The 25,870-nt window shown below is 41.3% G+C and overlaps 1 protein-coding gene across 3 annotated transcripts in view; it reads right to left on the bottom strand.

The window, feature by feature from the left end:
- LOC108699923 (carboxyl-terminal PDZ ligand of neuronal nitric oxide synthase protein) overlaps positions 1–25,870 on the bottom strand; it is a 56,990-nt gene that overhangs the window by 5,283 nt on the left and 25,837 nt on the right. For 2 of the 3 annotated variants that reach the window (XM_041575309.1, XM_018232611.2), the window contains 4 exons: positions 9,376–9,468; positions 9,198–9,256; positions 1,708–1,816; positions 217–358 (listed from right to left, as the gene is read on the bottom strand). In XM_041575309.1, the coding sequence (XP_041431243.1) occupies positions 217–358; positions 1,708–1,816; positions 9,198–9,256; positions 9,376–9,468 (403 nt within the window). Of the gene's footprint in view, positions 1–216; positions 359–1,707; positions 1,817–9,197; positions 9,257–9,375; positions 9,469–24,028; positions 24,101–25,870 lie in introns of all 3 variants that reach the window. The other variant, XM_041575308.1, reaches the window with a different exon arrangement.

The raw sequence follows: 25,870 nt of genomic DNA, 5'->3' as shown, positions 1-25,870 counted from the left end.
CACATTGTATCAGGTGACAGATCTTTCAGATCAGGCAGATGTCCTCATATTCAAGGTTAATGCCTTCCCTGACTAGGAACGCTCACCAATGAACAGTTTTATAATTCCATGTCTAGCAGATGTTAAGAATTGTGTCATCACCCACTGCTGTGCATGTCACACTCGCTTAGGCGGCAGAGGCCCCCAAGCTTGGCATGTACCTCTGCCTATACCTACCTTCCAAATTGGCTTCTTCTTGGGATTTGTCGCTGGCGCCGTCTGCCTGCCCATCTGCATTCTGCTGGGCATGTTGCAGGCTCATTTTGTGACACACTTCAAAGGCTTGTCCAACTGTCCGTACAATTTGCATTGCCTGGCTCTGGCATATAGAAGCAAGACATTAAATCCCATTGACAGTCAACAGTATAGTAACCACAAAATACTGCAACATAATTTCCATAAGTAAACAATGAACTAGAGACCAGTGCTTATCAGAAGCCGGTAACTGTAGGCAAAGGCAAACTGTCCCACCAAAAAAAAAAACCACACCCCCACCCAATTCCAAGTTGCATGATGCAATTCTGTTGGATTTGGGATGGGATACCCATTTTCAAGTTGTAAGAATTGGATTATGGGAATTTATTTGCATGAGTTTTTTAGGTAGAACAGTAGTTGTTAGACTTGAAGAGCGAGCACACCTTGGAGGTCCAATGTTCAGAGGTATGCAAATAGGCACTCTCCCTAAATCTCATCCCAGCTGGTCTTCAGGCTGAACCTCCCCTGGGCCCAAGCTCCACAGTTTAGGAACGATTGCTGTAGATTACTTTTTGATTGTCTTCAATGGATCCTGGAGTAGATGTAGGACAGGCACTCAATGAGATGTTACCAAACCAGCCATCAGCCATCATTAGTAGATGACCAAATATAAACACATGGCGTGATGTGTCTCTTGCCCTCCTAGCACAGTCATAGGCAGAAATGACTTCTTCTTAGACATGCCTTGTCTGGATATGTCTATGAGATCCTAGATCTAAATTGGATCATATGATCCCTCAGTCTAAGGCTCTGGGACATGTACCAGAGTCCTCCTTTCACCTGCTGAGTCTACCAGAGGTTTTTATTCTACTAATGGCTTCCAGTACAACAATGTTGATTGTGGAGCCATAGGCAGAACTTTATGCTTTAAGGCAGGGTTCCCCAACCCTTTTTACCAATGAGCCACATTTAAATGTGAAAAGAGTTGGGGAGCAACACAAGTAAGAATAAAGTCCATGGGGGTGGCAGATCTGGGCTTAGATTCGCTATATGCTAGCCCCCTATGTGGACTGACAGCCTACAGCAGGCTCTCTTTGGCAGTACACCTGGTTCTTATTCAACCAAAAGTTGACTCCAAGGCTGGAATTCAAAAATAAGCACCTGTTTCGAGGTCATTGAAAGTAACATCCAAGGAGTTGGTGAGCAACATGTTGCTCATGAGCCACTGGTTGGGGATCAGTGCTTTAAGTTATCATGGGTGTACTTCAAAACCAATAGAAGGGTGGAGGATGCATAATATTCATAGCAAAGCACACTCTGCTATTAGTGGCCAAACTCCAGAGGGCACTGTTGGTCATTACACATATTTAAAGAGGACTGCTCTTAGCATCATGACATTATTCTCAAGGTAAAAAATATATTTCCCCATGTGCCCCCCACAAATCCATCTACGGAGTCATCCGGAAAACACACCTTTTTCTTTGACTTAAAGACGTTGCACTTAAAGGTGTTGTTGGCTCCATCTCGTGCGATGTAACTGAATATTTTTAAGTCTTGTGAGTCGTGGGATACATAGAATATTCTGAAAGAAGAAAACATTGAGTGGTTATTTATTAAATACCAATGGCAAAAACTCGAAAAATGTTAAGTTTTCTTTATTATATAATCCGAATTTTTAGGGGAATTTTCTTTTCGAGATTTATTATGCCCCGAGGCTGCAAAAAGTCTGAATCTGCCATCTCAGACCTGCCGAGGTTGTATATAAGTCAATGGAAGGGGTCGATATCCTATTTGGAAGTTTCTGCGGAAACAATTTTGGGCTTTTCTGGCAAAAATGCCAAAAATTCAGGCTTTTCGGGAAAAAGCCTGAAAAAATTTAATGAAATGGCAAACAATTCTAAAAAAATGTAAGATTTGTATTTTTGCTAGATTTTATTTAGTTTTTCCCCATATCCGATAAAATCAAGCTTTTTCAGTAATAAATGAGGTTAAATCGTTGATTCTAGTTTGGTCAGACTTGTTTTAATAAAATAATTTGGATTTTGATAAATAACCCCCTAAGTATCATTTCTTCATAATAATGTGTATTAAACTCCCATGTCAGCCTTGTCCCCATGTCACGAATATTCAACAGTACTAGGAACCGATGCTTCAAAAATTAAATTATTAATTATTTCTGCTGGCCAAGCTAATAGAAGAAAAAGTACAAAAGGAGAAAAAAACGTGAACAGAAAACAAAATATTATAATTTTACTGGATTTGAATGAAATGATCTGGCACTTGGTACTACAGATGCCTGCCAATAAATGCAGGAAAGTACTGTCATTACCAAACATAAAACTAATCATCCTTCCTTCTCTGGCTGGCCTCTGCCCGAAACTTTTTTTTTTTTTTTTAAAAACTTTTTTTCATTAAAACTTTTTTGATTGAAAATATTTTTTATATTCAATTTTTTCAACTAATTTTGCATTTTATTTTAATTTGCTTCAATTTAAAATTTCTTATTTACATTTTTTTTCATATTAATCCATTTATAAATTCAAAAATGGCTTCCATTTAAAATAAAATCAACTTTCAATGAATTAAAATTTCAATGAAATGACAATTTTTTTAACAAAACAGGTTTCTGACCATTGCTGGATTCATTATGGAAGAGTTCAGAGCTTTTTAGCACTTTGGAAAAGGTTGCAGAGACTTTTTTTTCTGCTTGCACAGAAGAATATTCTTCCTGGATAGTCATGTGACGGTATCTGCTTCCTTCCTGCTGCAAGAGCCCAGCTTAAAGTTTCTACTGTTCTACTGTTTACTCAAACTGGAAATATTTCCATAATGAAATCAATTGTTGAATTCATTATGGAAGAGATAAGAGCTTTTAATTACTTTGCAGTCGCTTTTGTCTGCTTGCACAGAGGAATATACTTCCTGCATAGTCATGGGACCTCGGTAATTTTGTTGGTGCGTTTAAGGGGTATCTGCTTCCTAGATGATCTCCTGACTATATAACTGGGCCTACCACTAAAGTAAATGAAACCAATGGTGGGCTATACTGGAGTGTTAGCAACCCATGTAAGTAAGTGCAGCTTGGAGAACTTGAAAGGCATAAAACTTCTTGCCATGGAAACTGGCACAAAAATTCTGGGGCATGATACAGATATAAAAAAGTGCAACTCTAGTTTAGGATTTACTTACCCTTTAAAGGACAAACTGTTTCAACAGCAAGGGAATCAGCCAACCCAATAATTCTTATTAGCCTGTAGACCCATTCTTTATGGCTTAAGCCTTTAAAGATGCCAAGGCACTAACAGTCTGCCCACCAGGGGCTTAAATCACTGTTTACTACAGGTAATAAATTGCGTTGTCTTCACAGTACAACTCTGAACATTGCAGCGTGCGTGACTTTCCTTATAGTGGCACAGTGCTAAACTATCGGGCTGTCAGATTGGTGAGAAGATTGACCCGAGGGGCCCCTAGAGTATTAAAGGCTGCTCAGATATGTAATTAGTTGGGTAATAGGCCGCCCTAATTGAAAGGCAAAGCACATCTATATCCTAACGAGACCCATAAGTCAAAAGAAGAGGTCAGCAGCGAGGGTGTTGCCACTGCGGGAAATCAAACAAAGCAGGAAATTGCACATCAATCACAGAGCTATACACAAGCCAGAGGCTCGGCCCAATCCCACCTGGAATTTGGGTTTGTTTATTAAAGGCGTATGAAACCCAAAATAAAATCTTGCTGAATTAAAGAAAATATCACTCTAAACAACTTTCCAATATACATGGGTCAGACATTATCAGTGGTTTTAAAGTTGTGTTTAAATGTCATTGCTATTGAAAGCAGCGTCTGTCTGGCCATTTCTATTATTTGAAGTGTTCTGAAACAATGTATCACAAGCCAACGGATGGGCAGGCCTAGAGGAGAGTAGAATTTTGTAACATTGTTTCATGAGACCGAATTAGAGAAGTGAAAGGTATTATTATTAACATTAACATGTATTTATATAGCGCCAACATATTGCGTAGCACTGTAAAGTAAATGTGATTATGCAACTACATCACATGAATTACATACATAGAATATATGGAGTAACAAACATCACAATCAATACAGGTACAAAAAGGTGAGGAAGGCCCTATGCATAGGCATACGGTCTAAAGGGAAGGGAGTAATACACAAGGTGTGGGAGTGGGCAAGATCGAATTAAGTGGGTGAGAAATGTGGTATTGTATGTGGTGTTGCGTTTGGTAGTTAAGCAGGGTGAGGGTAGGCTTCTCGAAAGAAGTGCGTTTTCAGAGATTTCTTGAAAGCAGAAAGGTTGGGAGAAAGTCGGACAGACCGCGGGAGAGCGTTCCAGAGGAGGGGTGCAGCCCTTGCAAAGTCTTGAATGCGAGCATGTGAGGAGGTAATGAGAGAAGAGTTGAGTAGTAGGTCGGTAGAGGAGCGTAGTAAGCGAGTGGGTGAGTATATAGAGATGAGTTCAGAGATGTAGGGTGGGGCAGAGTTATGAAGTGCTTTGAAAGTCAGTGTCATTAATTTGAATTTGATTCTGAAAGGTAACGGAAGCCAGTGCAGGGATTGACAGAATGGCGAGGCAGAGGAGGAGTGGTTGCTGAGGTGTATGAGCCTCGCAGCAGTGTTCATTACAGACACAATGACAGTTACACAGAACTATAAACCCAATGAGAATAGAGTAATGAATGGACATTGGGAAGTTGTATCAGGAGTCAGAGACAGCAGTGCAGAGAAGAGAAAGGGACAGACACAATGACAGTTACACAGAACTATAAATCCAGTGAGAATGAGGAATGAATGGATATTGGGAAGTTGTATCAGGAGTCAGAGGCAGCAGTGCAGAGAAAGGGACAGACACAATGACAGTTACACAGAACTATAAATCCAGTGAGAATGAGGAATGAATGGATATTGGAAAGTTGTATCAGGAGTCAGAGGCAGCAGTGCAGAGAAAGGGACAGACACAATGACAGTTACACAGAACTATAAACCCAGTGAGAATAGAGTAATGAATGGACATTGGGAAGTTGTATCAGGAGTCAGAGACAGCAGTGCAGAGAAGAGAAAGGGACAGACACAATGACAGTTACACAGAACTATAAATTCAGTGAAAATGAGGAATGAATGGATATTGGGAAGCTGTATCAGGAGTCAGAGGCAGCAGTGCAGAGAAAAGGACAGACACAATGACAGTTACACAGAACTTTAATGAATGAATAGATATTGGGAAGTTGCATAGAATGCCATTTTATTTGATTAAGCAAAAGTTAATTTTGGAGTTTACTCCCCCAGAAATCTTACCACCAGTAAATAAAGACATCTTAGTTCCACCTTTCCTTAGATGGTAATTATAGATGATAATGTGCATTGCTGAAGTTTAGGGCAGGGGCACACAGGCAGATTTGGGGAGATTTAGTCACCTGATGACTAATCGCCTCTTCTGTGGGGCGACAATCTCGAGGAACTGCCTTCCCCCAGCACCAATTCTGGGGCAGCAGCTCAGATGCCGCCCCCCTCCTCTCCCACTTTGCGCTTAAAATTAGCGTTGGAGCGGGTCTAAGGGGGCAGTATCGCTAGTGCATTGAGCGCAATGCAACGGTTAAAAACCGGAAGTTCGGCTCTTAAAGTTACAAGAGGAGGCTTTTTGCTGCCCCTTGTAACTGGCCGCTCGCTGCCGTCAGAGGCAAAGGTCTCACCTTGAATCATGGCAGAAGCGGCCCTGCTTCCCCCTGCCTTCCACCTGCTAAAATGAAAAATCGCCTGCACCAATGCACTTGCGGTGCTTCCATTTCCGAAGTCGCCCGAAGTTTCCTCATGAGGCTTTAGGCTTACACTTTGATTTGCTTGATTATAGTTCCACAAGTGCATGACCAATCAAGAAAATAGGTACATTTGCACCAGTGAAGTATCCCATAGCGACCAATCAGATACCTGATTCCACGGTTCATTGATATTTGCTATTGATATTTGATTTTACTGGACAGATGAAAGCCAACTCCTATGATACAGTGCTCCCCCCCAGCATACCTTCAATTATAACCCATCCCACTACCCACTTCTTGCCCTAAAAATCATTAGTAAAAAAAAAAAAAAATGACCATCATAGATGGGCAGAAGGCAATGAGTGCTGGGTGGCGAGCTAATGACCCAACTCAACCTGCAATTAATCCTGCACCCACATTACTACCCGTTACTCTGGGTACCCACTACGATGCAGAGCAGTTGGGTATTACCCTTTAATGACTGGTTGTTACTCCCACACAGGGCTGCCATCAGAAATCACGGGGCCCCGCACAACAAAATTTCTGGGCCCCCCCCTCGCCACCCCTCCCTCAGTATGAAGGCCACACAGGCATTAAAAGATGAAGTGCCCCCCTACAAGTTAAAAAAATAACTTTGGTGCCCAGACCCCTCCTACAAGTTTTGGTGGTCAGGTGGTGGTTAAAGAAAAAAAACATTGGTGGCCATGGCCCCACACATTAAAAAAAAAAAAAAACAATTAGCCAGGGCCCCCACACATTTTTTACAAAAAAAACAATTAGCCAGGGCCCCCAGACATTTTTTACAAAAAAAAACCAATTACCCAGGGCCCCCACACATTTTTTACAAAAAAAAAAAACAATTAGCCAGGGCCCCCACACATCTTAAAAAAAAAAATAGCAAAGGGCCCCAACACATTTAAAAAAAAAAAATAGCAAAGGGCCCCCACACATTTAAAAAAAAAACAATTAGCCAGGGCCCCCACATATTTTTTTTAAAAAAAACTATTAGCCAGGGCCCCCACACATCTTTAAAAAAAAAAAAAATAGCAAAGGGCCCCCACACATTTGAAAAAAAAAATAGCAAAGGGCCCCCGCACATTTAAAAAAAAAAAAAAATAGCAAAGGGCCCCCACACATTTAAAAAAAAAAAAATAGCAAAGGGCCCCCACACATTTGAAAAAAAAAATAGCAAAGGGCCCCCGCACATTTAAAAAAAAAAAAAAATAGCAAAGGGCCCCCACACATTTAAAAAAAAAAAAATAGCAAAGGGCCCCCACACATTTAAAAAAAAAAAAAAATAGCAAAGGGCCCCCACACATTTAAAAAAAAAAAAAAAATAGCAAAGGGCCCCCGCACATTTAAAAAAAAAAAAATTAGCCAGGGCCCCCACACATTTTTTTTTTTAAAAAAAACTATTAGCCAGGGTGCCCACACATCTTAAAAAAAAAAAAAATAGCAAAGGGCCCCCACACATTTAAAAAAAAAAACAATTATCTAGGGCCCCCACACATTTTTTAAAAAAAAACTATTAGCCAGGGCCCCCACACATCTTAAAAAAAAAACAAAAAAACTAGCAAAGGGCCCCCACACATTTAAAAAAACAATTGGTCAGGGCTCCCACAAGTTAAAAGAAAAAAAAACTGCACGTACCTTAGCCAGGGAGTTCAGATGCCGGTATCTTCGGTTTCTTGTGCTCTGATTCGCCAGTGAAATGTAAGTCCCGGTAAAGGCGCATGGTGATTGGATAAAGTAGAGGGGAGGTTCAAACGTCTCCCAACCAATCAGAATGTGGCTTTACCGGGACTTACATTTCACTGGCGAATCAGAACACAAGAAGAAGTCATCGGAGCTCGGATGCAGGGGACCGGCTGTGCAAGTAAATGCAAGTAAGTGCAGCACGGCCGGGCCCCCCTTAACTCCCCAAAACATCCGGGCCCGGGACAACAGTCCCCCCTGTCCCCCCCTGATGGCGGCCCTGCTCCCACAACTGGTTTATTATAGGGGTGTACAAGAGCCATGGGGTTTGTTCTGGGTCAAGCAACCAATCAGATCCAAGCAAGACCCTAGAACTATAACCAGCTGCTGATTGGCTGCTATGGAGCAACCTGGGGGTCCCACAGAGGTCAATAATGTATATTTAAAGGGATTCTAGACCTAAAGCTCCCTAGGAGTTTACTTTAAGGCAAACAAAAATCTAAAGAGCTTCTAACTCTATCAGATCTGCTTTCTGGGTAAAAGAATGGCTTTATTATATACAAGAGGCGGCACTGTATTGCAAAGGAACTGGGGGCAGGCTTCCTAAACATGAGCCACAAGAGACGCAGAATATATATAAAGCTCGGAACAGATGAAAAGGGGGTTATACATTAAGTGTTCCGCCAGACAATTTTCCTCTCTACAGCAAGGTTACTGCGTACTAGGCTAATAAGCACCGAAACCGCACAAAAGCGCAGGTGCGTTGTCTGTTTTGTTCCTTCTACATAAACTTTCTGCCTCAAACACAAAGGAGACTTTGTTCTGTGCCATTGGTCTTGACCCGATGATAAACAGAACTCACTTGAACTATGAAATAACTTTTTAAGCCACTGGTGAAGTGTATACAGTTGTGTATTTAGGAATATTGTCTTTTCCACTACTAATCCCATAAACATAAGTAATTTAAGGAAAAAAGGTTTAATCTAATATAAGGATACTACCAGGGATCCAATGCTCTGTTATACAGATAGCTGGAATCTCAGCTGCCATAAAGCAGGACAGGACTGCTGCTTCCAATGGGGATCAGATAGGATCTGTGCAGCCACTGGGACAGAATTCTCTGTTATACAGATAGCTAGAATCCTAGTCATAAAGCAGGGCAGGACTGCTGCTTCCAATGGGGATCAGATAGGACCTGTGCAGCCACTGGGACAGAATGCTCCGTTATACAGATAGCTAGAATCTCAGCCATAAAGCAGGACAGGACTGCTGCTTCCAATGGGGATCAGATAGGACCTGTGCAGCCACTGGGACAGAATGCTCCGTTATACAGATAGCTAGAATCTCAGCCATAAAGCAGGGCCGCTGAAAGACTGAGAGGTGGAAAGCGAGGCTTAATAAAAAACAGAGTTGAAGAGGTAAAATAGGGCCTGGATAAAAGAGCGGAGGAAGAGAGGGCAAGGGGTTGGACTGACAAATGCCCAGTTAATGTCATACCTGTACACAGGATCGTGCATCATCAGCATTTTGCTCTCGTCCCACGTCCATTCCTTTCTCTGTGTGTGTGTGGGGGGGATATAGAATACGGTGAATTAGGGTGATTAGGAGGGGGAGCAGGGTCAGGCAATTACCATGCACACCTAATAAGCCCCAATATGGACACAACGGCTCTCACCTTCTGTTTCTTCCGCATTACCACCTTGACTCCATCAACAGACACCATGATACTCACTTTCTTCTTCTTTATGTTCTTGGCTTTAAATTCATACTGCAAGATAAAGCATGGAGCCTGCATCACACACACAATATATATAATATACACATTAATGCAACATTTATTTTTTGTGCATGTTTTTAATATTAGCCATGTGCCAGGCATGTAACTTGCTTTCTCCATGCTGCACAGCAGTGGGCACATGTGTGTAAAACCACACAACTGCACACCTTAGATGCCCCCCTTTTCCCTCATTAATCCAACAAATCTGTACACTGCCTTCCCCTAGTTACGGCTCTGGGTATGGGACCTGTTATCCAGAATGATCGGAACCTGGGGTTTTCCAGATGATGGATCTTTCCGTAATTAGGCTCTTCATACCTTAAGTCTACTAGAAAATCATGTAAACATTAAATAAACCCAATAGGCTGGTTCTGCTCCCAATAAGGATTAATTATATCTTAGTTGGGATCAAATACAAGGTGAATTACGGAAGGGTAGTCTCCTATAGGATCCATTTTATCTAAATAATGCACATTTTTAAAAGCAATTTTCTTTTTCTCAGTAATAATATATAATTAATTATTATTGGAACAATAGTATATAATTAATTATTGGAAGCAGAAACAGACTAATGGGTTTATAGACAAAGACAAAACAAGGGGGCAAACAAATAAAAAATAAAAGGCTGATGGTAAAATATAGCTATAAACCACACCCCAGGATTTCAGACCCTTTAAACAAAATGGTAAAAAAATAGAAACTGTCTCTGTAGCACCTTAATGGAGAGAAGAAAGGACGGAAGATCCGCACATTGGTTGAGTTAAAATCCGAAATCTTTATTGATCCATGATTAAAAAGAAGAGCACACTGGGCTTGACGCGTCTCGGGCGCATGCACCCTTAATCATAAGCATAGGGGAACAGCGAGTGAGGAAGCTGTATAAATAGTCCATTGGTATAGCGACCTATTAGTTATCATCTGGTAGGACATGAGTCACTATATAGTGTTAAATATAGGCGAACAAATATGCATACAAAAAACACTTAAGTGATAATCCAAGAAAAAAAGCACACAAAAAAAAAGGAAAAAAGTGAAAATTAAAAATAATACAAAATACCAAATCAAGTATTAAGACCACACAGATTCCGTGTATTGAGGGTAAAAATCCAAAATGCTTCACTTTTGTTCAATAAAAGTAGGGGGTCACCACCTCTTAGGGGAATCTGTACCTTTTCAATTATTTTAACCCCTAAATCAAGGGTCCCACATCCACTACATTGGCTAAAATGTTTCCCAATGGGAGATTTTAGATCACAATTATCAATGGCATTAAGATGTTCACTGATTCTGTCCTTAAGCGGACGAATTGTGCGCCCCCACATATTGTTTATTGCAGGATTTGCATTCAAGTAAATAGACCACGTGTTTATTGCAACAGTTGTTATATGTGGTGTTGTTGAATGTTTTACCTGTAACGTTTGATTTGAAGTCAGAACTGACTGTGATGACCTTACATGTTTTACAGGGGTGTCTGCCACATTTAAAAGTCCCTTTGGTACGTAGCCAATTACCTGAGAGGAACGGTTGGACTGGAAGCCAAACTAGGGGATGGTTTCCTACCCAAGGTGGGAGACCTCCTAGATACCAATTTGAGAGGATTATTTGACAAAATATTGCCCAAAATTAGATAAATGAACAAAATTGGAAGATGCTTACGTATTATCCGACAAATGTCATTGAATTCTACACTATGATCTGTGCTAAAATAAATATTTTTGCCTTTGGAGTTAGTATCCGGATTCTTTTTAAAACTATCGAATTTTGATTACGTTTTGATCCTGAAAGAAGACTGTTCCTATCACGTGAGCGTGCCCTACGGTAGGCCGATTCAATTACATCAGTAGGGTAACCCCGCTCTGCTAATCTTTGTTTCAAAATATCTGCATGTTCATCAAAAATCTCAATGGTAGAGGAGTTGCATCTATATCTTAAGAATTGACTGAAAGGAATACTCATTTTGGTGTGCCTGGGATGACAACTATCTGCCCTTAGGTAGTATTCCCAGCTACTGGTTTAGTGCAAACTTCCGTTTCGATTTTCCCTGTCAGAGGTACACCTCTTAATTTAATATCCAAAAATGCAATATTATCAACATTTTGGTTTGAAGTGAAAGTCAGGTTCAGATCATTAGTATTGGTAAATTTCAAGAAAGTATCTAAGCTGTCCTTTTTTCCCTCCATTCTGTGCGGCGTGGGACGCCAAGGCTATTCCATCACCCAGATACTGTATATATACATCCGTGGACTGCCTGCATTCTACAGAGGAGGCGCGGTGAGTCTGAGCGGTATTCTTTCTCATATCTCTGAAGCACCTTAAACACAGTGTTAGGCACAGGCTTGGTTTTTTTATGTTACAAGGAGGAGAGAAATATCGGGATCCTCTATTAGATAATGGCAGCCCATCTGCTGGATGAACAAGCACAGCTCCCTTGTTTGATGTGCTTGCGGTGTAACGGGCGCAGACTGGGTTGAATTTTGGAATTCTGCATGAGTTCCTAGGTGTAAAGTGGAGTAATATGGGGGTGGGTGTGTAAATATCTGGGTGAAACCAGGGAAACTTGCATTCATGCATAATTCATTATCCTCCAGATAAGGCTGCAGAGAAGGCGCAGGAATCTGACATTTGCTTTGTGGGGAAATTACCATAGGAAGAGAATGGACGAAATGAGCTGGAGGGAAGGGGAGGGGGCTCTTCTCTCTTTAAGTGAAAGATTAAAAGCTGGGAAGATGCTGAATATTCTCGTAATTGCTTCCAGACATTATGGTTCTGCTACACTATTTCTAGCTGGGGTTCAGACAGAATAACCTTTATGGATAACTAGGGCCTATAAATACATATTTATATAAAGGTCTGGTTTCCATATTTTGCACAGCACAGAGAGGTGGGCAACAGAAACCAGCAAAAAGGCAGAAAAGGGGATAAAAGGGAACGGAGAAAAGACTTCAAGATCAAGAGAAAAGGAAACAAACTGCAGAAAAAAAAATGTAATTGTTAAAGTGAACCTGTCACCCAGACACAAAAATCTGTATAATAAAAGTCCTTTTCAAATTAAACATGAAATCCAATTTCTATTTTTTTATTAAAGCATTCATAGCTGTTGTGAGGTCATTTAAAAACCTCAGCTGTCAATCAAATGTTGTCTGCCCCTCCTCTATGCCTAGGCATAGAGGCGGGGCAGACAATTACTTTCACTTTTCATTCAGCACTTCCTAGATGTCACTGCTCTCCCCACATTCCCGTTCTCTTCACTGTTTAATTGTGTAGCCAGTGCATGGGGATGGACATCAGATCCCTCATTCTGGTGCACAAACAAGATTCTGAGATGATGCAAGGCTTGTCTTAATAACAGTGTCCACAACATGGCTCCTGCCTGCTTGCTACAATTATGAATTCCTAGACTGAAGGAAACAAGATTCAAATAATTGATATAGTGTAATTAAAGTTAATTTTGCTTGACTAATGTGATAAAATAGGATTTTGAATAAATTTTTTGGGTGACGGGTCCGCTTTAAAGTCTTTTTTTTTTAAAGTATTTTTCTGGCTGTTCATTTTTTCTGCACTGCAGGTTCTGGCTGCATGAATGATATAGCCAAAACCAGCTAACCCGGAGAAGAGGTTTGCACTTGGAGCAGAGAACAGAAAGGGATAAGAGAGTACTGCTTTCAGTTGCAAGTAAAGTTAAAGCAAACAATCTTACTGCTGAAATACAGATTTGGGGTTCTGCTTTCATGAACGCTCCCCACGTCAATAATTTTACCAATTTTTTATTGTTGGACTCCTTCCCACACTAGGAGTGATTGTAGAAGAAAATGGAAAGATAAAGAATAATAAAAGAGGGATGAAAAGGGGGAAGAGTACAGAGAAAAGTTTATGCATGGGATCAGGGACGCCATCAGGGGGGCCTAGCAGAATCTACGATTTAAGGGGGGCCTGGCTGTGCTGCATTTTCCAGATTGTAGGTGGACCCTGACCACCAATTATTTATTTTTTTTAACTTGTTGAGGGGCTCTGGCCATCAATTGTTTTTTTTTTTTTTTTAACTTGTAGGGGGGAGCTCTGGGAGAGACAAAGAACAGGAAGATAAAAGAGTGTTTTCCTATCTAACAGCTGGAGGGCCGAAAGGGGGACAGCTTTACTTTGAAGCTTCAGTTCCGACCCCCAGAGGAAGCCACCCTAGAAGCGGATCATCTGCCTCAACACTAAGTTGAAAATTCTGGAAAGTAGACAGGAATGGGCTGACAGCTGTCTGCAACTTCGCTGGGGTAATTCAGACAGCCGCCTGCATCTGATCTCATTTGACATCCTCTGAAAGCTCCGGCATTCATTAGAGATAAAAATATCCACTTGCCAAGGTTGCCGGCAGCTGCACCGACACTCACAGCTCTTTTCATCTCGGCACACAATGCCATTGTGGCGCAGGAAGGCGTCAGCGGTGGTTTGTTCCCCGTAGAAATCTACTGAGATCCTTTTTATGTTTATTATCCCTTCCCCCAAAAAAGGGGGAAAGGCAAGGGCACATTTAAGGTGTTAATAAGCCCATGAGAGTTAATTGAGCCCATGAGCTCTAGATGCCTAAACACTTTCCTGTATCAATACTGTCCCTTTGCATTGCTGGTTCTGACTACCGAATCAATGTCAAGATCTGTGAAAGGAGCTCCTGACGCGAACACAATTTTATTACATGATTATTATTTGATGATTCAAAGCAACTTTCCAATATTCATTACTTAAAATTCTCACTGGTTTTTAACTTATTTGTGCAGGTCAGGGGTCCTCATCCTATGCCCTCCAAGGTTATTTAACCCTGCAGCCGTGTCCTTAGCGTCAGCCGGGGGGGGGGGCATGCAGTGATGCAACGCAATGGGGCAGAGGAATAGAGTGGATCTGCAAGCAGCAGATTGTGGGGGACTGGGGGACAATTGTCCCGGTTTGATGGCTTCTATATGTCAAGGGGGGGGGTCTGGCCTGGATTAACTAGGCCCCCCTTGAACTGCTGAAGTAAGAGCCGAGTTGCACTGAAGTAGGAGCCGAGTTGCACCAAAGTAGGAGCCAAGCTGTGCCAAAGTAGGAGCCAAGCCATGCCGAACACCAATTTTTTTTTTAAATCTTCAGGGCTTTAGGGTAATAATTTTTTTTCTTCAAACTATAGTCCAGCCCCCCCAACAATCTGAGGGACTGTGCACTGGCCCCCTATTTTAAAAGTTTGAGGACCCCTGGTGCAGGTAATTGCTACTGAAAGCACCGTCTGTCATTTCTATTCTCTAACTACGTAAAACAGAAATCCATTCTCCTCAGAGCCCGATACATTGTTTCAAGTCAGAGCCAGAGACGCACTGCCTGCTGCTCCATTGTCTCAATGTTGCGCGGAGCCACACCCAGCATGGAGAACAAGGACGCTGCTTTCCATACCACGGACAATTTTTAATAACTTTGAAATGATGCAAAACTGGTGATTAATGTATATTGGGAAGTTGCTTGGAATGCAATTTGCCTTCATTATGGGAAGTTTTATTGTTGGGTTTATTATCCCTTTAAAGGGGTGGTTCACCTTCAGGTTAACTTTCAGCGTATGCTATTCTAAGCAACTTTTCAATTAATTGTTTTTTACATTTTGTATAGTTTCTGACAGTGGCATAACTAGATGTTACTGGGCCCCATAGCAAATTCAATTTAGGGCCCCAAAAGATTGGAAAATTAACCTAATCTGCAACGATATCGTGGGGTTGCTCATTAATTAGCCCTTTACTGAACCCCCTACACTCCTGGGCTCCCCTGAAACAGCAGGGTCTGCTTCCTCTGTAGTTATGCCCCTGAGTTATTTGCCCACAGTTTTCCAATGGGGGATTACTGACCCCAGCAACCAAAAAAATCTATTGCTTTGTGAGGCTGCAATTTTATTGTTATTGTTACTTTTTATTACTTATCTTTCTATTAAGGCCATCCTCTATGCATACTCCCATCTCTTTTTAAAACCACAGCCCTGTTGCTAGGTTGGATTGGACCCTAACAACCAGATAGCTGCTGCACAAAAAAAGATAATAATGCAAAAACTGCAAATTACAACACTGTCTCATAGCATTCTCTTACCACTCTCTATAGCATACGAAAGGTTAATTTAAAGGTGAAAATCCAACCACAGGTTACCCAGTTATCCAGTTGCAAATCCCAAAGAAACACACTTCCCCTTGCAAGACAATAAAAGTCACAACTGTTTATTCTACTTGAAATTATGTTTTTTTTCCAGTATGCCTCTATCTGACATGTAAATCGAGGCTGAGCCGGTCACGCTCGTTCAAGCACAAGAAACAAAGCATTATTTAATGCCGGAGGCAGGTGCTTCACCTCTGCATTGTGTTGACGGGCATGGATCAGAGCTGGCAGCCATTCTGTTACCTCAGTATATGCACCGCTGCCGGGAGAATTTAGCGGCGCTCAGTTGGGAAGCCAGTGGCTAAGTGATTACAGAGAGTCACAATTTAAAATTGGGGAATTTAAAATGAGGGGAAATAATAGCAGAGTTCGGCAACCCAAATATAAGTATTCAAAATTGTAGCCTTCTGCCCAAGGAACTTTCCCTTAACATACATAAGAAATTAGTTCCCTGTATAACTCAATAGGGGGTACATTATCCCTTATAATACATGAGTGATACTCACAGTTCCCTGTATAACTCAGCCTGCAGCCTTGTGCCTTTTATATGGTCACAGAACCCCTCCGTGACTTCTAATATCCTTATCATTTACAGTAGGGGATACATTATCCCTTATAATACACAAGTAATACTCAGAGTTCCCTGTATGGTCACAGAACCCCTCAGTGACTTCTAATATCCTTATCATTTACAGTAGGGGGTACATGATTCCTTATAATACATGAGTGATACTCAGAGTTCCCTGTATAACTCCTTATCATTTACAGTAGGGGGTACAAAAGTGTGCTCTCCCCAACCATGTGAGCTATTTATATAAAGTTAGGTCCTTAAATATTTGGACAGAGACAACTTTTTTCTAATTTCAATTCTGTGCATTACCATAATGAATTTGAAATGAAACAACTCAGATGCAGTTGAACTGCAGACTTTCAGCTTTAATTCAGTGGGTTGAACAAAAAGATTGCATAAAAATGTGAGGAACTAAAGCCCTTTTTTTAACCCAATCACTTCATTTCAGGGGCTCAAAAGTAATTGGACAAATTAAAAAAACTGAAAATAAAATGTTCATTTCTAATACTTGGTTAAAAACCCTTTGCTGGCAAGACAGCCTGAAGTCTTGAATTCATGGACATCACCAGATTCTGGGTTTCCTCCTTTTTAATGCTCTGCCAGGCCTTTACTGCAGCGGCTTTCAGTTGCTGTTTGTTTGTGGGCCTTTCTGTCTGAAGTGAACAAGTGAAATGCAGCTCAATTGGGTTCAGATCAGGTGACTAGGGATGGGCCAATTTGAGCTGTTTCGTTTTGGCCAAAATTCATTGTGCGGCGTCATTTCCACGGCGAAACAAGGCAAAAAAATTCGCCCATCCCTACAGGTGACTGACTTGGCCATTTAAGGATATTCCACTTCTTTGCTTTAATAAACTCCTGGGTTGCTTTGGCTGTATGTTTTGGGTCATTGCCCATCTGTATTATGAAACGCCTCCCAATCAATTTGACTGCATTTAGCTGGATCTGAGCCGACAGTGTCTCTGAACACCTCAGAATTCATTCGGCTGCTTCTGTCCTGTGTCACATCATGGATAAACACTAGTGTCCCAGTGCCACTGGCAGCCATGCACGCCCAAGCCTTCACACTGCCTCTGCCATGTTTTATAGATGATGTGGTATGCTTTGGATCATGAGCTGTTCCATGCCTCCTCCATACTTTATTCTTGCCATCATTCCGGTAGAGGTTGATCTTGGTTTCATCTGTCCAAAGAATTTTTTTCCAGAACTGTGCTAGTAAAGTCCAATGTAGCCTTTCTATTCTTGAGGTTTATGAGTGGCTTGCACATTGCAGTGCACCCTCTTTATTTACTTTCATGCAGTTTTCTCTTTATGCTAGACTTGGATATTGATACACATACCTCCTGGAGAGTCTGGTTCACTTGTTTGGCTGTTGTGAAGGGGTTTCTCTTCACCATGGAAATGATTCTGTGATCATCCATCACGGTTGTCTTCCGTGGGCGTCCAGGTCTTTTTGCGTTGCTGAGTTCACCAGTACTTTCTTTCTTTCTCAGGATGAACCAAACTGTAGATTTTCCCCTCCTAATATTGTAGCAATTTCTAGGATGGTTTTTTTTCTGCTTTTGTAGCTTAAGGATGGCTTGTTTTACCTGCATGGGGAGCTCCTTTGATCACATGTTGTCTGTTCACAGCAAGATCTTCCACATATAAGCACCCCCCCCTCATATCAACTCCAGGGCTTTTATCTGCTTCATTGATAATGAAACAACCCGACACCTGCCCATGAAATAGCCTTTGAGTCAATTGTCCAATTACTTTTGAGCCCCTGAAATAAAGTCATTGTGTTAAAAAAGGTTTTAATTCCTCACATTTTTATGCAATCTTTTTGTTCAACCCACTGAATTAAAGCTGAAGTCTGCAGTTCAACTGCATCTGAGTTGTTTAATTTAAAATCCATTGTGGTAATGAACAGAACCAAAATTAGGAAAAAAGTTGTCCAAATATTTATGGACCTAACTGTAGTTGTGTGATCCATGGACATAGCAAATTCATATTTATGAGGCAAAACTGGCAGATATCTGTAAATATTTAAGCAGAACAAGGGAAGGTACTTCTCCTCTGCTGTGTGTAAACTAACTAGATCCTTTCTAGCTATAAATAAAGGCAAACAAGGTAAATTTACAATTTTATGTAAGTTCAGGGGGGGGCTATCTGTGCCAGCACTGCCGGGGAAGGGGAGGTTTCGGAGATTCTGTTGCAGTCGCTAAATCTTTGATGTCCCTTAGTTCTGCGCATTAGTCGGATCAGCAAACAAACAGCCGTGGGCCCAAGACAAGGACACGTTTCATCTACTGGTGGAGAAGGACTTGCAGATATTTCGTATGATGCTCAATGTCCCACATATATCAAAGGATCTGTCACATCAAAGGCAGAACATAAAGGCCCGGAGATGCTGCACTAGTTGGTCCTGGGTCCTTTCAAGGTGTCACTTCTATGAACAAAACCTCTTTGCTACTGCACAAGCACAACACACTTTTTTAAAGGGAATAACAAATATATATTCCTGCCAATCTGCCACTTTACAAAACAAAGTTTTAAAGGGCAAGTCAAATATCTGATCACTTCTCTCTAACAGTGACGTCACAATGGCATCCTGCTAATTACATAGAATCCTTTCTAACCCCCCCAGCAATACTCGTTAACTAATTAATATTAACCAAGGAAAATATATATATATATATATATATATATATATATATATATATATATATATATATATATATATATATATATATATATAGACAAATACAAGATTCCTCTGCACTCAACCCTATTATCAATATATTTAAGACAGCGACATTTTGTGCATACTGCTACTGAAAAATGCCTTACCCTTTAAACAACACAGGGATTGTTTGTCCATATATTGCAATATATTTAAGCTGGCCAACTACGTCAAAGTCATCCCATATCTGGCCAGTCCTATGCTCAATTTTCATTTGATTCATTAAGAATTCTATGGTTTCATTATACATTTTATAAAAGGGACGAATACGTTTTACTTGCAACTTACTAGCTGCTTTCAAAGTAAAACTCCCAAACTTGGCTGCCCTTTTATTAGACACCAGTGGGATCACCTGACTATAGTTGGAGGGGGTGGGAGCTACAACATGGAGCTGGTCACTGCTCCTGTAGAACTATAACAAACAAGGGAAAGTTGTGCTCACCACTAGTTTTTAAAATCATTAGGCGGGGGTGCAATGAGGGTGTGACCACAAAATACATATAGACAAATACAAGATTCCTCTGCACTCAACCCTATTATCAATATATTTAAGACAGCGATATATATATATACACACACACACAAATATAATGAGCATTTCCTCCAATGAGCAATTAGACACACAGACGTCGCTACAACGCAACTTGGCCAAGTGTATAAGGCTGCCAACATCATTCATAGGCGTCTGATAAATGAAACCCATTGTACACTCTTAAGGTGCTCATCTCAATAAGATTTATGGCAGTGAATGTACAGATTTGTCTGGTGGAGATTCATCCTCCCTTCAATCACACAGGTTGGGAAGTGCCCTGTGTTTATCCCAGACCACTGGCATTTCTAATGCAAATTGTACAGCAGCCCCACTGTTATTCCCATGGAAGAGAGCGGCCATATAAGTATGAGTACCCCCATAATAGAGCATTCTGTCCCAGTATCTGCAAAGATCCTATCTGATCCCCATTGGAAGCAGCAGTCCTGTCCTGCTTTATGGCAGCTGAGATTCTAGCTATCTGTATAACAAACAGAGCATTCTGTCCTAGTGTTGGTCAATGCCACATACAGATGTGCTGATTGAATATGGATGAGTAAATAGAAGAGTTTCTAAATGAAGCGAGAGTGTGTGTCTCCATAGTTAATAGACATAATCCCAATCACATCCCAAGGATTTGGTTTCTGTGCTTCAGGACAAACAAGGCTTCTGCGCAGTGTAAATAACAGGTGGCGGCTGATAAAAGAGAAGAATCTGGGGAGTTTTATTTGATAACCAGGAATATAACTCTGTAACCAGAAGATAAACAGATGTACTACTCATGAAATGAAACTTCAGCTTTGACGTGAAAACGTATAGGAAAGGGGGGCAATTCGTTTTTGTGGTTCAAGCTGGCCATAGATATGATCGTACGAATCTCTGTTGCGTATGATTTTTAGGCCGTGTGTGGAGTGTCCTGACATTTTTCGTGAGATGGCGATCTGTCGTTCAGTTGATCGGGCAGGTTAGACGATTTCTGACGGCTACCGATAATATCTCTGCATGTTTTACCCATCTGACGATATCAGTGGGAGACTGTCACTAGCTTTTGTCAGATATAACTTTGGTACGATTGCTGTCAGGGGCAGAACATCATCTGATCTGTTCTTTACTACTTTATTTGATCTGAATGGTTAATGGCAGGTCGGGAGATGGCACCGATATGAAGGTAAATGTGCACGTCTATGGTATTTGCATATGCAAATTAGGATTTGGATTCAGTTCGGCATTCGGCCGAATCTTTCGCAAAGTATTCGGGGGTTCGGCCGAATCCAAAATAGTGGATTCAGTGCATTAGTAGTGTATATATATATATATATGTATATGTATATATGTGTGTGTGTGTGTGTGTGTGTGTGTGTGTGTGTGTGTGTGTGTGTGTGTGTGTGTGTGTGTGTGTGTGTGTGTGTGTGTGTGTGTGTGTGTGTGTGTGTGTGTGTGTGTGTGTGTGTGTGTGTGTGTGTGTGTGTGTGTGTGTGTGTGTGTGTGTGTGTGTGTGTGTATGTATGTATATATATATATATATATATACACACACACAGGTATGGGACCTGTTATCCAGAATGCTCGGGACCTGGGGTTTTTTTGGATAACGGATCCTATACCTGTATATACAGGTTAAGCAAACACTGGATGTGGCATTGTGCAAAACAGATACAGACGGAGGCAATTTGCACTGCCATGAATGTTCCGGCTTTGCCATTTGTTGAAAAAAAAGAAAAATAAAGCAGTGAATGTCAGCTACATTATCTTTATAAAAGGCAGGGAAGGCTCTGCAACAGGAGTATAATGAAACACTATAATACCTGATCCTCCTTTGCAGAACACAATGTTACTGTACAATGTGATTCCGTTCCCACAGATGGTTATACCGGATGGCAGAATAACCTTGACATGGCAGGAAGACAGCTGGGGCTGTTTATTTGCGGAACTTGCAGACAATGCGAATACAGAGTCCGCTGGGGAACCTTAAGCGGGAAGATGCATCTCGCATGTCTTATCTGCAAGACAGTGTGCGCTCACTGTTTTTGTACTACACACACACATATACTGGGCTAGGGCTGGTGCTCCTACATTCAGAGCAATGACACTCTCACAGTCTGAGCAATCTTACACGCAGCTTTGTTTTGGAGGTGGTTATCTAAAAGTCAGGCAAAGACAGTACAGCCCAATGGTGTTTTATCTAACGATCCATCATATACGACTCCTGCATGTAGATAGAATCTATCCTCTTTTAAGGAAACAAAAGCCAAATTCACAGGGAGCCCCGATTTGTTAGGAAGCCCCAAATGACTAATTGTTAACATATAGAACAGGGGTATATGCTGCCTCCATCTTCCATTTCCCCAGTAGTGCTATTTATTGGGCCTGTATAAAAATATTTAGCAAATTTAAAATACTGGTCTGGGGTACCAGCAATTAGAGTCACTGAGGGGCATCCCCCACAATGCATTTGGGTTGTTCTTCTTAAAGGGGAAGCATACAATCACCTTTTTTTCATGAGCAAATTGCAAAAACCTATGCTGAAAATCCATTTTGCCTCTTAATTTAGATAACCTAGAGACAATGAGCTCCGTATAAACAAACCCCTCTGCCGTCCTTTGTCAGATTGTTTTGGCTTACACATAATTACAAGTCTATTATGCAGGGGGTTATCTGAGCATGGGAAGTTTAAATGATCTACCTTGTAAGAACCAAGGAGTTAGAAACCTCATTTTCTGTTCTTTATTAGAGAGTTTTAGACTGATATACTGGGGAATCGTTGTTATAATGGCTAATTCAAAACAACTTTCCAACTTTTTTTTATAGTTTTTTTTTTTTAAATGATTTTCTACTGACTTTTCCAGCTTTCAAATGGGGTCACTGACCCCATCCAAAAAAAAACAAATGCTCTGTAGGGCTACAAATGTATTGTTTCTGGCTATTCATATTCCAGTCTCTTATTCACATCAGTGCAAGGTTGCTAAGGAAATTTGTACCCTAGCAACCAGGCATATGAATGTGCAAACGGGAGAGTTGCTAAATAACTCAAAAACCAGGAATAATAACAAATGAAAACCAATTGCAAATCATCTCAGAATATCCCTTTCTATGTCATATCAGTGAACAACCCCTTTAAGCATATTTATGGCAATCTTTTGCTTATACAGTGGCGATTTACTGCAAATTTTTACTCAGTTTCGATAATGTTCCGCTCTCCATTCACATTGGCTATTCCTTGGGGGGCACTTTCCAGGCCGCGACTGCGCTGGATTCTGGTATTATGTACAAATGAGCCACAAAGGAAGCATTTCCCTTGTCAGAGAGAGAAAGGTCTCTGTGATTTCCTATTCATGCCAGTCTTAAGTAAAACAGCGCTGCAATTAAGTTTAAGAAAGCTTTCTGCTTTATTAAAGCCAGTGGGAAAAATTAAAGGAAAATCTGGGTAATTGCCTCCCCTGTCCCCCCCATCCTCCTCACCAACCAATTACTACATTACTTTTCCCTCAATCCTGACATGTTTAATGTTGTCATTTCTGAGAAGGAATGTTCTGGGGAAACAATACACTGTCTAAGGGAATAAATATGACACCTCCTTCCCCTCCTATATGTATAAATACAAATATACAGAGAAGGAATGTTCTGGGCACACAATAAGCTATACCCTTATGCTGTACTGTCTAAGGGAAACAAAAGGGCATCTCCCTCCTCCCATATGTATAAATACACATAAACAGAGAAGGAATGTTCTGGGCACACAATAAGCTATACCCTCATACTGTACTGTCTAAGGGAAACAATATGGCACCTCCTACCATATGTATAAATACAAATATACAGAGAAGGAATGTTCTGGGCACACAATAAGCTATAAGCTAGCCCTGGCAAATCTACACCCAGGCGAATCTACGCCTGGCAAAGTGCAGCAAAGTCAACGCTGGCACAAATTCGGAGGTAATAAATTTGCCCCATAGAAGGAATTTTCTGGGCACAATAAGCTATACCCTCATACTGTACTGTCTAGGGAATCAATATGGCACCTCCCTCCTCCCATATGTATAAATACAAATATACAGAGAGGGAATGTTCTGGGCACACAATAAGCTATACCATCATACGTCTCTTTCTAAGGGAAACAATATGGCTCCTCCCTCCTCCCATATGTATAAATACAAATATACAGAGAGCTTTATGTTTACCCTGTCCCATATACCCTGCCACTTAAATACATATGTTATTTTTGCTTCATTGGTGGGAGACTGCAGAAGATATTAACTAGGAATAATAATTATCATACATTAAACCAGAGAGCAGCTTGTTGTGCATCAGCTGGAAAATAAATAGATATTTAGAGATGCCAGTAACACCTTGCAGGCGCAATTAAAGAACATCTCCATTACATAATACAAATGCCTGGTGGCATATGCTGTATCAACATGACAAACGATTTGGAGATGGTAAATCAGTGTCTGGCAAGGAGCAGCCATGAGTTTGCATACAATTAGGCACTCAGTGAGGTTTAATAGTGCATCTGTGCACTTCTCTTACAAATGGGGACTGGCCAAGCTTATATCTTACAGGGTAGTTCATTGGTACTTACTTCCTGCAAACCATCTCCCAGAACACTGGCATAGTCACTTATTGCCAACCTCTTTCTAGAGCCACACGGTATCTGCAAACAGTGGAAATAATGCAACCCTTTATAATACCTTGCGATAAGCTTGCTATAAGATCATACTCTCAGAAATTATATGGTACCTCCTCCCATTTGTATAAATACAAAAATACAGAGAAGGAATGTTCTGGGCACATAATAAGTTATACCCTCATACTGTACTGTCTAAAGGTGGCCATACACGGGCCGATAAAAGCTGCCGACAGACCGAGTCGGCAGCTTATTGGCCCGTGTATGGGGGCCCCCGACGGGCTTCCCCGATCGAGATCTGGCCGAAAGTCGGCCAGATCTCGATCGGATGGGATTAAAAATCCCGTCGGATCGCGGCCGCATCTGTTCGTTGATGCGGTCCCGCGATCGACCGCCCGTTTGGCGAACGCTAGGATCCGATCGTTGGGCCCTAGGGCCCACGATCGGATCAGCCCGATATTGCCCACCTCAAGGTGGGCATATCGGAGGGAGATCCGCTCGTTTGGCGACATCGCCAAACGAGCGGATCTATCCGTGTATGGCCACCTTAAGGGAATCAATATGGCACCTCCCTCCTCCCATATGTATAAATACAAAAATACAGAGAAGGAATGTTCTGGGCACACAATAAGCTATACCCTCATACTGTACTGTCTAAGGGAAACAATATGGCACCTCCCTCCTCCCATATGTATAAATACAAATATACAGAGAAGGAATGTTCTGGGCACACAATAATCTATACCCTCATACTGTACGGTCTAAGGGAAACAATATGGCACCTCCCTCCTCCCATATGTATAAATACAAATATACAGAGAAGGAATGTTCTGGGCACACAATAAGCTAAACCCTCATACTGTACTGTCTATGGGAAACAATATGGCACCTCCCTCCCATATGTATAAATACAAATATGCAGAGACAGTGTTGGACTGGCCCACCAGTATACCAGGAAAACTCTAGGTGGGCCAAGGCATCAGTGGGCGTTTTGCCTCTAAATAGTTAGCCTATTGAATATGTAGTGTTCATGCAAATGGCCTGTAGATGTCACTGTGCTCATACTTATACTGTGCATACTTCCTTGTAGCTTGAAAGTGAAAGTTACTGTTGTGTAATGCCTGCATGACTCTGCTACTAAAGCACTGTTATATTCTGCTCATCCTCGGCTACCCAAAACATAACATCATGGTCATTCTCTTTTTTATTATGGGGAAACATGCTTAATAATGGAAGAGAATAGTAAGTAGATAGAAAAGATGAGGAGAATAAAGAGGGTGAGTGAGGAAAGGAGCAATAATAGTTTGGAAAGTGGGCCCCTGGCATCCCAGTCCGACACTGTGCAGAGAAGGAATGTTCTGGGCACACAATACGCTATACCCTCATACTGTACTGTCTAAGGGAATCAATATGGCACCTCCCTCCTCCCATAAGTATAAATACAAATATACAGGGAAGGAATGCTCTAGGCACGCAATAATCTATATACTGATACTTTAAGGGAGGGGCACTCCAGTTTTAGTGCATACTGGGTGCTATCGCATCTCCCTGAATTAGGGTTGCCACCTTTTCTGGAAAAAAATACCGGCCTTCCTATATATTTATCTTTTTTCCCTATTAATAACATTGGGATCAACCATAATTTTTACCAGCCAGGCCAGTGAAATACCGGGCAGGTGGCAACCCTACCCTGAATAGCAGCAAGCTTTACAACATTAGTGAGGATGAACTAGCAAGTTTCCTCATAAAATAAGGCTAGAGCCCTGTTACTATCAAGGGAAGTTGGACCGATGCATT

The sequence above is a fragment of the Xenopus laevis genome, chromosome 8S (genome assembly GCF_017654675.1).
Source record: "Xenopus laevis strain J_2021 chromosome 8S, Xenopus_laevis_v10.1, whole genome shotgun sequence".
Taxonomy (NCBI): Eukaryota; Metazoa; Chordata; class Amphibia; order Anura; family Pipidae; genus Xenopus; species Xenopus laevis.
Note: the sequence above shows the minus strand (reverse complement) of the source record. Positions and strands in the feature narration are given on the sequence as shown.